We start from the raw sequence: 16249 nt of genomic DNA, 5'->3' as shown, positions 1-16249 counted from the left end.
GCCACAGTCCCAGCGTCATGCACTTCCATATAAACTGAGCCCCTGGTAGCAGAGTAACTGCCCAAGGTATCAGCAAGACTCAGAAATCACAGTGATTCTGCTGGTGATGGCAGTTCTCAAGAATCAAGGGTATGCTCTTCCTCTTGTTCCTCCCATGCTTTTCTTCTGGTCAGCCCACACCTCCACTGCTGCGTTTCTCCACCTTCCTGGATCCTTCAAATAAGGTCTACCTCTGCTTGGACCATGACGAACAGGAGCTGATGACGTTTGAGCTGCAGGTCCATACAAGGGGCTGGGTGGCATTTGGATTCAGCTGTCACAGAGAGTTGCCTGGATCTGACATTGTGATATAAGGTGTCTTCCCAAATGGCAGCATCTACTTCTCTGGAAGTTGAAAAGACTTCTTTTGCCTCCCCCTTTGCCAAGGGTCGTGCTCTAAGTATATTGGCTTGAAAGCACATGGACTCCACTGGCTAAAGATAGATGTCTGAGGCCATTTGAAATCCTTAGTTGGCATGGCCTCCGACTGACATCCCAGAAGAGCCCAGATCTTCTGCACACCCTGTGTCATGCCTCCTAGCCCCACACAGCTACTTGAGATACCCTATGGTATCCCAGACGGTACCAGATGATGCTGTTCAGGCAAAAAAAGTGATCCTATCTGCAAGTGAAAACCACAGCCAGAACCAGCTAGATATGACTGAAGCAATCACCTACCATGAAGGCAGAGGAGGCTGCTGGGAGTGTAATTTCCAATTTATCCAAATGACAGGAGTCAGATGCAAAACTCCCATATTTTCCCTCAATGAAGCTCTTCAAAGGCTCATTTACTTAATTTCCTCTGTAGTGAGCGGAAACTTGTTCACCTCCAAAGGTTGCTTCTTCCTGACCGTCCTAAGTGCCTCCCTTAGGAATGGCATACAACATCCTTGGGACTTGCCATTTTTTCATTTGTCTGTAAAAGCAACCACTAAGGATAGATGCCTGATATTAAAACATCTGGAGTTTAGAGGACTAAAATGCCACTGAGGGTGGTAAATAAAAAAACAGGGTGTTGTTTTAATTTGTTTTGTTTTAATCACGAAAGAGAAACAGGCAGTTTGATGTTATCCAGACACAGAAAGAAAAAGAGGTTACACTGATAGAGTGTTTGCCAGTCACAGGGGTTTTATTTTGTTCAGCCATTTTCAGTTCCCTTTTCACACAACAGGAAAAAATGTTTTGCATGAAATATCTCTCTGTGCATGTCTAAAACGGGTGAACTTTGGAGGGGGTGAGGCAGCTAGCCTTGCTTACGGTTGTAAGTTGGTTGCAAAACCATTCTTATTATAGCCAGTTTTGAAATTTTTTTGTGATGGTTACACAAACAGAATTTTTGGCTGTGAATGACTGCAGGGAAAAAAAAATTACGATCAATTTAGAAGAAACACTTGTTCTTTACTTTTTAATAATGATCTTTTTTTAGCATTTAATTTCTCCTAAAAGAATACCCTGTAAAGAAAAATTGAACTGTTTGGTTTCAAAAATACTAAACGTTTCACCACTTTCAGAAGAGGTATTTAACATTTTCAATGTTTTTCTGCACTGGTAGCTGGAAATCTTTGTTTATATTAGAAAATAATTTTGGTCCCACAGATTTTAGTTTTTTTTTCAACTCTTTTCCATATCAGAAAATACCTCCCAATTATTTAGATCTGGAGATATTCCAGTAAGCAAGCACATTAACGACCACAAAAAAATCCACATTTTTTGCTCAGTAGGCTGTAAAGCACACCCACTGAACCTGTGGAACAGACACTTTGAAGGACATATAAGTTAGTTACTGTAAATGGAGTTTGTGGGGATTTCCATTTGCATTCTGCTTTCTAACCCTCTCTCTTGCATCCTTGGTTTTTATTTTAATTTTCCTCTTTACTACAACTGTAACAAAGTCATTATCTGAGTAATGTTCAGTAGGTGAGAAACTTGCCAAAAAGACTTGTTTTCACAAAGGTGGGGATTTTTTCAGCTGTTTACTGTCTTGCATTTCATTTCATAAAAATGGTATATTTAGTTTAAAATATTATATTTATTTCAAAGTAGCTCATTTGCAGACTACTTACCTTTGATACTTATCTTTGAATTTTGATTTTTAAATGAGAGAATGCAACAGGTATTTCAAAGCAGTAGGAAAACAAAATCTGTATTTTCAAACTATGAGGTGTCCCTCTGTAAACTGAGCATTTGGATGAGAGATAAATTGCTTAGAGTTTTCTGAAAGTCCAAAACCATGGATAAATTCAAGAAGAAGAAGTAAGAATATTGGAGGAGACACTGGGAAATTTAGCAAAAGCTGTAACCAGGTTTTGAAATACTCACTTCAAGGAACGGAGATGGGAAGAAGAAATACCAGGACAGATTTCACATACGAATATTCTTCCTTGACCAGACTATTGTCTGGTAAAATTTTTCTCTTCTCCTTTATCCCTCCAAAGTTGAGTACTGTAGCAAAACTTCTCAGCATAGTGCTTAACAGCTGGACATTAGGGAGACATTTGCTTTATTATATTTCAGGTTTCTCTTTGAGAGATTTTCATTTCATCTGCAGCCACTGCTTTCTCATTTCTAGTCATTTGAACTCCTTTGCCACAAAAATATGATGCAATCTCAATCAGTCACCTTGGAGCTTTACTACTTTTTATCCTTTTTCCCCTTCTGCAGCTGTGTGTACAGTCCCACCTTTTCACCCTGTGCGTTCAGAGCAGCAGTTATTGTGGCCCATTCCGCTCCCAGTGAGATTTCTACAGGAACCAGGTATCTAGATGCTTTTCAAACTCTACGTCATGTTTCTTTGCCTTTTTACCTAGCAACAATTGCATTTGATGATCTCAGTCACGCATTATTTGTCTTTTTCACTATGCCTATGCTGCTAAAGCCATTGGTTAGCTTGTACTTTCTAGGAGAGCTTAGCATCTACAGCCAGGCCCAGGTTCCAGGCGGTATGGAAAACATAAGAGTTTTAAGAAGTAAAAAGGAGAACGGTATTCTACTCATTTAATTTTATTCTACTCTATTCATTTTGGTATGCCTAAAATATCTTACTTCTCAACCACCTCTGCTTTTCAACAGGGTTTGCTTTACTTCCCACCCTGTGTGGTTGAGCCAGATGTGCTAAAAAAACCCAGTGTGCAGCAGGTCACTCACTCAGGGAGCAGGGAAGATCCTCTAGTATCCATCCTATCCAGGCCATCCTCTGGATTACGGGACCCAGAGGCCGCTCTTCCCTTGAGCAGCGCGATACAGCAGGGACTGGATATGAGTTTTCTTCAATTGGTTTGTGGAAATCAGCAGTGAAAGTGGAGGAGCTTTTTTGAGAATTAAATGCTTTGATAATTACTCAGGTCCCACCAGCAGTACTTGGGAATGTGACTTCTTGGGAGTGTGGGAAGCTCTTCTCTCTCTTGCTTTGACGACTGTTCCTTTTCCAACATTATCATGCAGAAGATGAGGCAACCCTCGAGGAAGATGAGAGCCAGGACTACCAACTACTGTCAGTGACAGAGAATGAGACCTCCACCACCATGTGGTTCAAATGCCACCTCTGGACATGTGACCCAACTGACCTGAATATCACGGTAGGAAAGGGGGTTACTCAAGCAACATCCCAAACAAACCTGCTCTCGTGTCCCACTCTATTCCCAAATCCCCCCGATCAGATCTGAGAATGACAGGTTTTTCTCACAGCAGTGCAGTAACGGGAATATAAAGAAAAATATGGAACCACACAGCCACATTTATAATGCCTATTTCAAGGGCACTGTTTTGATGTCATTGATGTTTTCTTATATTTTCTATCAAAGAATGGGGAAGTTATAAATCTCAACATCTTCTTAAGCTTCAATACAGCTCTTCAAAATCCTGCTCATTTTTCAGTCTCTCTCTTGTTTTCTACATACAAAGAAGTGATATCTAGTGTTGGACATAACATTTTTATGTGTAATATAAGGCATTATTTTGGTAAGAATTGTGTTTAGCAAATTCAGAAAGTTTTGGTAATCTCGGTCCTTCTCTCTTGGAAGAGCTTCATATTGGTATTGACTGCCACCAAAAGCTTAGCCAATCCAAATTGTTATTTTAAGTCAGAGATTTTTCAAAACTATGCTTTGTCAAGGATCACAAGGATACAAATGCACATAGTTTCAGAACTCTGTATACATAGACACTGTTTACACGTTCCACTTTTACTTGAGGCATCTCTGGGTAAATCAGCATTATCCAAGGCTAACCCTCAGAAATGTTTGCCCAGAATTAGGTGTACATCCACTATTTTTCTGCGGTTCAAATATATGTGCAAATGACTGGTTAGATGCCTTTGTAGTCACAAACCTTAATGACCTTTACTAATTGAGAGAAATATAATCCCATTCTGAATGGGAAGAATTTACAGACTTCTATGGCTGCTGCTGCTGTCCTTACACGATGGGGCAGAGCCAGGTGGATCGCTGAGGGCATCCAGGCTCAACAGTAGCTGCTAATGGGGAATTAGGGGACTACAGTTTAGTTAGATTTTTGTGTAAGTCCCTTAGTAATTCTTTGCAAAAATTGCCCAAAATACATTATATACAGATAAGTGAGCTATATCTGCTTTAGGACATGCAAAGATGTGAAAATCTGATCTTTAGCACCATTGTACAGCTCCCACAGCTAGAACAGTATACAGACAGTATCTGAACATTTGAACACAAAGTGATGCAGGTTCTGAAGTCTTCATCAAATCCCTCACAGCCTTTTCCCCAGCTTTCTTATATTTCTCATACCACCACTTAAAATCCATGCGTCCTTTAATAATGTGTGTGAAATGACAGCGGGTACAGATTTTCTTGTGTCTTTTCTAGCCAGCACCCTCTCTTTGGCAAAAAAATACATTATGTCTCTGGAGAAGACAAATCTTGTGTGTTACTCTGCTCTACTTTCTGTTGGGTGTCGTGACATATTATCTGAGTGTCTGAGTATGTACCAAATATGCACAGTTATGTTATTTTAGGTGATTTCTAATTGCCATGGTTACTATGTGGATTATGTTTTAATAAATGTGCAGTGGTATAAGGCATGTGATGTAGGGTGAATACATGTGTATGTGGTTGATGGGAAGAAAGGAATGAGATTTTCCAGTTAATACTCCCATTACAGGTTGACAGAGCGTGCTTCATTACTGTGTTTGGTACTGATGACACAGTTCAATTCTTTAAAGGCCAAAGATTTTCCAAATCTCTTTTCTTTATGAGGTACAGAGGCCCATCTGACTCAACCGACCCTAAAATATTCTTCATCTATGACCTGGTGCTGAATAATGCAAGTTCTGGGCAAGAACTTTACTTGGAATGTTAAAAATATCCCATTCTTCTGCTTTTCTTTGTAAAGTTGATCATGCCCATGCTGGAAGTTTGAATTGCATAGGTCAAAAGATGAATATGACTGATCTTGGAAACATGCAAATAGAGCTGGCAAGAGTAGGAATGAAGTGGGAATGGAAGGTTTGCTATGCGGAGGGTAAAGGTCTTATTTGTTAGGAAATGCTGTAAGGTGTTTCTTGGTCCCTTGACTAGAATTTAGGGAGCCAAACACAGACTGGTGCTACTGAACTGCAGTATAATTAACTCAGGCATATATGTATACAGGTCTATTGTCTCATCCATATAGACCCATCAAAAACTAGCTATAACATGCTGAAGATATTTCCTGCTTCCCATCTTAGTTTTGTCGGGACTACACAACATCACAAAGAAGAGAAATAATGGGTATACATTTAAATGCTCTGTGACGAGCCTGGCAAAGAGCTCAGAAAATGCAATACACGCTGCTGTATGCGCTGCCTCCAGTATTAATACATGCAGTATCTCAGTATCAAATATAAGGATTTACCAGCAGAGCTGGAGCTCTGCATTAGCATCACCTCATGGTACGTGTGGCATCCTTGTCAAATGGAGTTCAAAAGTACCAACTCAGTGTGGTATTATTGCATTAACACATTTCTTCTTTAAACAGCATCATCCCACACAGTCAGCACTTGCTCAAGACGCAGCAGAATCTGCTGATCAGCGTGGGCAGTATTCCATAGTAAAGAGGGGTGCTATTTTTATGTAAAGATTTGTGGGATTAGTGCTATCATGTGTTCTGCTTGTGACTCCAGAAAACTAGCAAGTAAAAATGTTGATTGAACTGCATTAATGTTTCCTATGCTTGGTTCATGTTACAATAGGCAAATTAGTAATGCAATTCCCTTTTCTTTTATTTTTTTGGGGGGTGGGGACCAGAAAAAAATCTGAAAGAAAAAGAATTTAAGACCTGGTGGAGCCGGTAAACACGTATGCCATTCCCCAGAATACAATTTCATCTTCTTGACCCTTTAATCTTCTCACTCACTGCAACCAAAAACCAAGCAGTCGCTTGCTAAATGCATCATCCTTCCTTCCCCCTCCAGTTCTGGGTCTCATTCTGCTTGCACCACCTCCCTTCAGCTTCTCCAGTTCCCTCTGCATATTACTGAGTTGCCAGGGGAATCTTGAGGTGACTCGTGTGTCTTTCTTTTCCAGTTTGCTCTTCCAGTTAAGAAACCAAGTATGCTTGTACTTTATCCCCCTGCCCATGGCCAAGCAGAAACACCGTGTCTACAAGGTAAAATTGCAGGCTGCCTTACTGAGGAAAACCAGGACAGGACAGACTTGCTCCTTCAATGATGTGTATAAGTCTTTCTTTTACAACATTTTAGTATAAATTTAGAAGCATTCCATCTGTCCTTCACTGCCATTGGGATGAGCCAGCTAATTTGTCTGGCTTGTGTGGTGGTGAAGTTCTGTCTTGTTTCTAGAAGTACCTTTGTCTTCATGTCCATCACACCTGAAGAAACCTTGCTGCAAGTCTGATGTCTCCGTGTAGTGAGCTCAGGCCACATTACCTGTTGGTATCTTTGAGAGCAAAGGGATCCTCCAGAATCTTCTATATTGAAAGGACTTTTGCTTTTGTCCTTGGAGATTGTTAAGGGTATTTGCATAAAAGGCAAAACTGACATTTTTGCTGTCCTGTTTTCAAGACTGAATGTGCAAAAGAGGAAGAGCAAAAAAACAAAACAGGAACTTTCCAAAGCAAGCATAGTTTACTTCCCAGATTAAGATAACTTTGCTTCAAGATTAAGCAGCCCTTCTTAGTTTTGTGGCTTTTGAAGGTTTAAAAATAGATGTTCCACTGAAATGACGTAAGGCAAAATTTCATAAGGAAGACTTCTCGTGGACTGCAAAACAGAATTTAACAGGTAACCCTACAGAACAAACTCAGAAGTTTTAGTCAGTTGTTGTAGTAACACCAGAATTTTGAGACCTGATGTTATCAATGCTGGTTAAAAGTTCAGTGATTAATGAGCACATGAAAGTTACATGCAGGGTTTATTTTACACTGTCTTGATTATGGTACTTTTGGCACAACTGAGGGAGCAGTGAATTATAGTGAACCTGAGATCAAGGTCCCTTATCTTGACTGCAGTCAAGAAAATTGTGTATGAAGTAAACTATTTACATTTCTGGCCTGGAACCTTACTGCCCAGCATAACAGGTCAAATAGACACCCCTGCGATTTGATAAAGGGGAGGTGCTTTAAAGGAAAATGCAAATCCCTTCTGGAAAAATAGACTCTGTTGGGTGCATACCACAATGAGTAGATAAACTGCCAACCAATTTACCATCCATTTTATGAATCAGATTATATTTGTTTGCCTAACATATGGTTAACTGCTCTTTTTTATTGCCTGGGAAAGAAATACTTGAGTGTTGACAATAATTTTTTTTTTTTTTTTTTTACTTTTTCTCTTGGTTACAGTTCGAACCTATAATAACACTCCACAACGTAACCTTGGCTCATCATATTCTTGTTTATGCCTGTGGTGATGCCAGCGTATTACCCAGTGGCACAGATGATTGCTATGGAGCCAATCCGGATTTTGCCTTGTGCTCTCAGGTGGTTGTGGGACGGGATGCTGGAAGAGAGGTGAGTCTGCAGGGCCCAATCCTTCCCCCATTTCTTGTTAGGAACAGTAGTACCTTTGTTGTCACCTTGTCCAGTAAGACCCCACAGTCCTGCAGGACCAACCAAACTGGGGAAGTTTCCTCATACTGTCCCCACTCAACTCTACTTCTGCTGCATCAGGTGATGCTGCTGTTTTCTGCATAGTTGTTGATACTCTGCATATGCGTGTATGTTATTATCATATCTGCATTAAACAAGTGTTATATGTCACATACTAAGGCCTTCCTTCTGACCTTTTGATAACGTTGCCATTAATTTCACAATATTCTCCTTATGCTCCTTTTGCATAACAGAAGGAAGGTTACCTACTTGCTGCCTTTTTTTCTACTAGCTCTGCCTCTTTTTCAGTAGAGTAATATTAAAAGTCCAGCGCAATTGGTGCTTCTGACTGAGTGGCCTAGTTAGAAGTCAGTGATGCACACATTTTAGCATCTATCTTGTGCCTTTCAGAGCAAAATGTATTCTGTATTTCTACAGTATGCATGTACATGGAGATGGAGAGAGAAAGGAGATAACTTTTAGACAAAACCCTTACAGGAATTTTATTCAGATTTTATGTAATGCAGTTCCAATACTAATATGAAATTTGGTACAAGAGTGTACACATACTGTAACCATTTCCTATTAAATATATATGTAATTCCTATTAAATATATATGTAAAAATGAAACCAATCAAAAGGATAAATGAAAAATAAATTTTGAAAATTCTTCCTTGTTCTGATTCAGAAGAAAAAGAAATGGAACTGGCAGAATTTCCCCCAACATTTTGATTTCTAACAATATCTAAATAAATATTCAGAAACGCAAGAAAATAAAAACTTTCTCTTTGTAAGTTTTCAATTAAGAAACAACAGAGAAGAGTTAAAAACTAGCTAACTACTTCATATAAGTTTATTCCTCCTCTTCCTCTTTCCACAAGTCTTATCAATTTCCAGATGAAGCAGCTGCATTTTCCATAGGGGCACCTTGGGACCCTCAGTACGTCCAACTAGAAATCTGTTACAGCAATTTTGACATGTTACCAGGTGGGTAATGCTGGGCAGTTGTCTAACAAAGAACAGCCTCAGGATGGAGGTCTCAGACCTCCCCTACAAGCCTATTAGAAACCACCTTTGTACGAAACGCTTCCATGTGTTGCTCAGTACAACCTTCAGGACAGTAAGAAGAAACTGGACTGGAAACTAATTTTAGCAATATAATAATTATTTTATTATATATAATTAAATAAATTTAATATACATTAAATAATATAAATATAAATAATATAAATATGATATATGATGATAATTTTAGCAACATAGATAGTTATATCCTCTTAGATTAGACACGTCATACCATCAGAAAAGCTGAGCACATCTTCCTGATATGATACTAGCAGGAGTGTTAGGGAAAACATCAGGGAAATGGTGGCATCATGGCACTGCTACTTTTTGTGGGAAGGGACAGTGTGGTTGTGGGAGAAATAAGTGTACCAAGGGTCAGGATGAAGTTCTGAGAGCCTAATAATAATACCTCAGACTTCTACCATGACCTCCAGCACTCAATCCCTATGACAGGTGATGAGGAATGTCACTGCAGTATTTGCTATCATTTTACGGAAGGGTAAACAAGAGTGATTTTATGGGAATCATCTGCGACTATGAAGAGGGCTGGATCCAGCTGCACTGTGAGTGAAGAACTGTGCGACTGTGCGCCTTGCATGACTTCGAAGCTGTATGTTACAGTAGACCATACCACCACGGGTAGGGTGGAGGGCTTAGACCTTCCTGTTAATCTGTGCTGCTCCCAAACTGTGACTGGGAAAGGGATGCTGTATGTGTTGTTGCTTCAGGCCCCACTTCTGATGTTTCTGGAGTCAGTGCTGAAGGAGTGGTCATTTTTCTTTTACAGGCTTGATTGACAGCTCAGGACTATGACTTTACTATACTCAGGAACTACAGAAACATGCTGTGGGTGTTCCGCAAACAGGCATCTTCAGTTTCCCTGTGTATTTCATTCCTCCTGGAGCAGAACCCTACAGATCTTAGGCCTTTGCAATTCCAGCCGGTTTGATGAAGTAAGTCTGGGGAAAGCCATACAAAACCCTTCTTGATCTTTCTCACTTTGGGCTTTCATCTTGCTCCAGACATGCCCAAAAGCCATTTGGCACAGGGTGCTAGCTTAGCCTCCATTTCTCCATGTTGCAAAATGAACATTTTTTCCTATAAAACAGCTCAGCAGATACCCAAGACTTGGCCCAAGAGCATTAGCAGAGCTGTGTAAGCAGGTCAGAACCATGAGTTGAATACCCATTCGCCCCATCTAAGTGAAAGGGAAACAAAACCCAAAGGATGTCATGACTTCCCAAGATCCCCAAGTGAGTCTGCTCCACCACATGCAAGGGGCCTTTTTAGCCCTTTTTACACAGTCTCTGGCTTGGACCTTGGGTCTTTCCAGCTTGAAGCTCCCTAGTGGATCATTCCACGCGAAAACCACAGGCACACGCATATACACAGTATAGAGAGCACACTCACACTGAGAATATTTAGGAACAGAGTTTAGTAAAATAGTCTAGATTGCAGCAATCATGTTCCCGGTTTGTTCAGACAAACATACTAACTGGAAGTCTCTGTAAGTACAACTAGACTCTCCTCTTCTCTCCATTTTCCCATATTTGTTTCTCTCTTTCCCTAAATTTGACCTCTTCCTTAGGTTCCAGTATTAAATTTTGCACATTCCCGCAGTCCACTTAGAATACCCCATATATTTTACATAGTCCCACAATCCCCCTCAAACAACCAATAGGTTTGCTCTCTCTTGTGAGACCTGCAGTAATCTTGTCTTTTCTTCTTTTCATCAATATTCAAAGATTTTCTTTCAACCTTTTAAGATGTACATTTTGATGGTACTTTCAATAGCCCATTGATCAGTGTCTTACTATTTCTGCTTTTACTTTTGCTGTTATCTGCTCTTTCTCAGAGTTCATGGATCTGCATGTTTAACTTATTACCTCTCCTGTATCTTGCCTTTGTTTGTAACGTAGCTGATAACAAGATATCATTACAGTGCCCAGCATGAGATATCACAAACTCAAACAACCATGCCAGAGTACCTAAAGCCAGAAAAGCAATTTTCAGAAAGGTTTCCCAGAGCAACCTTTCAATCAGTAATGACCTACACAAGGAAATGGTCTTAAACCTCCTCTTAAAAAGAAGTTAAGCTGACATTTACATGAGTTCCATCAAGCTTTTGACTTGATGGGCAGGCGTTAAATGTAGTGCTGTGCTCTGACTGCCAGGCTCTGACCTATTCCATTTTGAACTGCAGCTGAACGGGATGCTGGTTCCAGATCTGCATGTCTTTGCCTACTTGCTTTACACCCACCTGTCTGGCAGAGGAGTGAAAGCTGATCAATACTGGTAAGAGAAGGAAACTCACAGTATTGCTGCCCATGCTACAGGATCATTCCCTGCCTCTTGAGCTAGAGTGGATGAGAATGATGTCTCCCAGGCTAGTCTCCATCTGTCACTGCAGGAGGCTCTGCAGTGTCTGAACTGTAGTATGAAGAATTATCTCTTAGGGAAAGAAGGGTCAGCACATCAGACAGCAAGAGACTGGAACTGTGCCTCTGGTTAAATAAATCAGGTCCAGGGAGTGAGCTCAAGCACTGGACTGTTTCTCATCCACAGCAGACAGCTGCCAGATGGTGCCCTTACATAGCTTGGTCCTGCTAACCAGACTGACCGTGAGGCTACACAGGCACAGTTCTGGGATTGCGTGTACCAGTTCCCATGGGCTGCATGAGCAAAACTACACAGGATTTGGTTTCCTCCAGCATCATCCCACACTAAAAACTTCAGTACCCCTATGTGCTCTCTGATCACATCCTAGCCCATGAAGCATGAATACTCAGTTTCAAGCTATGATAATCACAGTGTGCAGCATAGCATTTGAACACTACTTCAGCCATTTGGAATTTGAAAACAAAACAAATCAAAATCCAGAAATAAAAATTAACTGTGCTTTAGGCCAAAGGGGCATCACAGAGGTCTAAGTGCTTGGTACTATAGGTATAACAGCTATGTCCTCCTTAGATTTCTAATTTCAGAATAACCCAACATCAGCCAAGCATCACGCTGCAGACAGTTACAGGGAGGCAGACACAGTCTGTGCCAGTGATCGGTAAAACAATGCACTGCCCTATGACGTTTAGCAATGTGGGCATAGCCCAAGATGTTGCAGTGACACTCTAATCTTAGAGAACTCACTGTGACATCTTCAAGGTCAGGTTCCCTGCCTGTCTACAAGGCACTGCTGGTGCATTCTCTGGGGTGTGATGTGAGTTCCGTCTGGAATGGCAAGAGGAAACTTTGGCATTGCCTGGTCCTTAGGTGGCTGCACTCTCACACCAAATCCCCAGACCCCTGCACTGTCTCACATGCTGATTCACTCTGCAGGAAATTCACACATACGGAGCCGATCCTGTAGGCATGCAGGGAACCTGAACTGCACTGTAGGCAAGCTGTGGAAAACAGGATAGTGCCTGCCCTCCCGCACCCAACACAAAGCTGAGTTATGAGCAGAGCAGATGTTGTCTAGTTTGGCTTCTAAGCACACATATGATACATCATTCAGAAGAATCTAGGTTGTTCCAAAATGGCACATCTGCCCTTGAAGACGGCCTTCCTTAGTTGTCCTTAAACACCAACGGCATCCTACAATCAAATATTGTTTAAACACTCTGGTCCTGTGTCTCTCCACCCACTCCCCAGCATGCCAAGGAATGGGGCCAAGCAACTAGAAGCTCCTTCAAAGGCAGCCTCAAAGAAGTGGGACCAGTACAATTCTCTGATGGGTATTTTCTCCTTTCTGACCAGTGGTATCTGCAAAATACTCACCTAGCAGCCTCTGCAGCCTAATTGTGACACGGCAAAAGCAGGGGAAAAGTTTTTAAGAACTTTAGGAAACAAATTTAGTCTGCTGTGACTAGACTAAATATATAGGGGTTTTGTAACTTGAAAGGTGCATTGTAAAAAGTCTGCTCCCTATTTACACCTGTCTGTGTCTCTCAGGAGAAGCACATTACAGCTGGCAATGTGGTTGTCTCTTGACAAAGGAGCAAAGTAGACACCAATAAACCCATTGGCTTCAAAGCCATCCCTCTGCTTCAATGCTACTGATCTCCAGCCCAGACTGGCCTGACAACTGGATTGTTATGCTAGACAGCAAGTGGAGTGAGCCTCCCTCCATCTCATTAGCTAGCAACTTCCAAGGGCATACTCCAAGTAGCAGGGAGTGATATAATCAGGAGAGTTTTCCTTAGGCTTCGGAAGAAAATGGAAGGTTCTTTCTTTTTACTAGGACTCACTTGAGGTCAGCCTGGAGAGGACTAAGGCAACAGTTAGATTTACTTAGGATGAGCATATATCTGAGAAAGGACCTTTACAGATGTTACCGTACAGATGAAGCCATCTCAAGCACAGGCTCCAGAGCAGAAGGTCAAACATTCAAAACACTCTCTGAACAGAGATGATTCAGGTACAGTGAGCAGCTGGGGTGACTACTTTTCTTCTGGGATTTCCCCTGTAACAGGTAGGATAACTACATTGCTCTTACTCACTTGTCCAACTAGTGGAGACCCCAGACTCTTTGGAGCTTGACCTTGGCAGAATATAGTAGATTGTGATCTTTAATAGCACTTTAGGGGCAGGCCTGTCTCCTTTGTAGGTATTAATTCCAAAATACCCCAGCATACACCAAAAGTCACACATAGCCAGTAGGAGTGACTTAGTCAGAGCTATTTTGTTCCAGGCAATAGCAATAGTTTTTGGCTCCTGTTCTTTATGCAGGTTGCATGGTATACATAAACCATGTGTCACATGACACGTTCTTTCTTGAACTTTTGTGAAGCCTGGCCTCCAAGCCAGGTTCCTCCTTCCTGAACCCATTTTGCTAGAAGGTGTAGCTGAACAGTGGCATGAGCCTACCCGTTCACCTGCTCAGAGTTGCCAGCAGTCACAAAGAGGGCCTACAACAACCGGGCAGGGTGTGCAACAGCTGTTGGGAGAGCCTGGCCATAAGCACCATAAGGTTTTGTGGTCTGGGTGCCTTGATGCACCTTGCAGTGTGCACTGTGGATGTACTTAGCAAGATCTAAGGACCTGTAATGTGGATGGAGAAGCCGCACTCAAGCAGAGCAGAGACCATCTAAGAAGCAATATCACAAAGCACTGTAGAAATAGCAAGGAAGAGTTCACATGTGATACTTCTGCATCTGCAAGGGACATTCCAAATACCCTGCCAACTCTACCCTGCTAGGGTCAGAGAGTCTTTTTATTTAGGACAGTGTTTTCTAATGCAAGTGTTGGAATTTGTTCTTCTGGGATCCCAGACTGTCCTCTGAAAGGCAAAAGTTTCAAGGTACAACAATTACTGACATGTAAAAAGTCCATATTTGGACTCCAGAACAAGAGGGTTGGTTGGGAAATTTCAAGTGTATATTTGGGAGTGACTGTCGCTGAAAATGTGTTCTGTGAGTTACAGTACAAAAGAGATCAAGCATGGTTTCTGGAGGGGATTTTTCTTGGCTCTGTTTATTTCATCCAGGAATTGGTTATTCCACACCCCTCCCTGGAAATATTTTAACTTTCTTCCCTTGTTTGTCTTCCCCAGGAATGGTGAGCAGTTGAGCATCATGTGTGAGGACAATAAGTATGACTTCAGACTGCAGGAGATTTGGGACCTGAAGGAAATCATCGTAATCAAACCAGTACAATGCTGCCCTGGGATGTAGCCACGGGCAGGCAGGCTGGGGAGGTGGCAAGCACCAGAGGTGTCAGAGCACGTGGATATATTCTGTCTAGGCAGGCTGGGGAGGTGGCAAGCACCAGAGGTGTCAGAGCACTTGGATATATTCTGTCTCTCATTCCACCTGCAGCTGTGGCCCATTGTTTTCACACAGTTTCCTGGTTGCCCATGTTGCAAGTGGTTGTTTTATGTGCTTTACCTGTACCCATCTGATGGTTTGACCTACTGTGTTCCCTAGGGGGATGACATCCTGGTCAAATGCAACTTTCAGACACTGGATTAGTCAGAAGTTACATTTGTAAGTCAGTTTTTTCTACCTACAAATCTTTCCTTGCCTTTAAAACTAGTTTATCACTATTAAAATCTTTGGGGAAGACATGTCTCTCTTCCCCGAGCAAATATGGCCCTGGCAACAGCTTCTCATGTCAGACACGCTATCATAGACATACTGAGGCATGCCTTGCACAGTTGCTCCATGCTGGGGAGAAGCTCTCAAGTAAGACCCTCCTACTGTAGGCTTACGAACAGACTCAAAGATATCTTGCATCTAGTATCTTACAAGACAACTCTTGTCTAAAGCGTCAAGAGCAAGTAGCAAAACTTGCAGCTGAGTTGGTTTTCAGTCATTGAACACTTGAATTTAGTGGAAAGGCAGAAGTCAAATACAGAAACTGATGTAATCCAGCAGCTGGATCTCATTTGGACTTCTCAAAACAAGAAGACATTATTTTTAGTTCTTATTCAGACCAGAGGTCAGTTTTGCAGAAGTTTGCATATAAACAGTTATTGTTGTACTCAAGTTTCAGAGCTTATTTTAAAGCTTATGCATACAGAGGATTTAATGACATTATTGCACTTGGAAATGCACACAAAAAGCTGAGATTTGACTTAAAGAGGATTACAGAATTTATATTCACAGAGAGCAACACTGTTTGATTTGGTTGGTCCCATTCCAAAAGTAGGGATCAAGTGGAAAGTTCTGATCTGGATGTCACACTCAGTTAATTCTTTGAATGTTTTAGTTGAACCTCCCAAAGTTTCAGATTTTGGGATCTTGAAATAAAAATATAGTATTTTTTCTGAAGGAGAGAATGTGTAATTTCGGTTATAAAAGCACAGAGCAACCTATTTATTAGACTACTTATTAGGCAAAGTATCAAAGGATACTTTGATTCTCTGTTTCTATCTCATAGACAAATTAATATTTTTTTTCCCAGACAAGATCTGCATGAGCTGTGAACAAGAGTACTTTCCTGAGAAGAAGTAGTCTCCTCATTGTGTCTCAGCAGACCTCTGAGTCATCCTTGTGTCTTTGCTGGGTGGGCTGAGCGCCATGAGTGAGATGTGCCTCTCATTCCTCTTCTACTACTCTCGTAACAACATTTTTGGTTGTATGGGCTATGCTG

General features: G+C 41.4%; 1 protein-coding gene across 1 annotated transcript; it reads left to right on the top strand.

Annotated features, from left to right (window-relative positions):
- Window positions 1–606: 606 nt before the first annotated feature.
- LOC121088619 (putative DBH-like monooxygenase protein 2) lies at window positions 607–14829 on the top strand. Its single transcript, XM_040594988.1, is given in 11 exon segments — window positions 607–745; window positions 2847–2978; window positions 3481–3614; window positions 6025–6119; window positions 6573–6654; window positions 7849–8016; window positions 8977–9082; window positions 9948–10079; window positions 10082–10113; window positions 11364–11455; window positions 14709–14829. Coding segments are annotated over 11 exon segments (1233 nt in total).
- Window positions 14830–16249: the final 1420 nt, after the last annotated feature.

Source organism: Falco naumanni, chromosome 5, assembly GCF_017639655.2.
Source record: "Falco naumanni isolate bFalNau1 chromosome 5, bFalNau1.pat, whole genome shotgun sequence".
Taxonomy (NCBI): domain Eukaryota; kingdom Metazoa; phylum Chordata; class Aves; order Falconiformes; family Falconidae; genus Falco; species Falco naumanni.
This window is presented reverse-complemented; position numbering and strand designations above follow the sequence as displayed.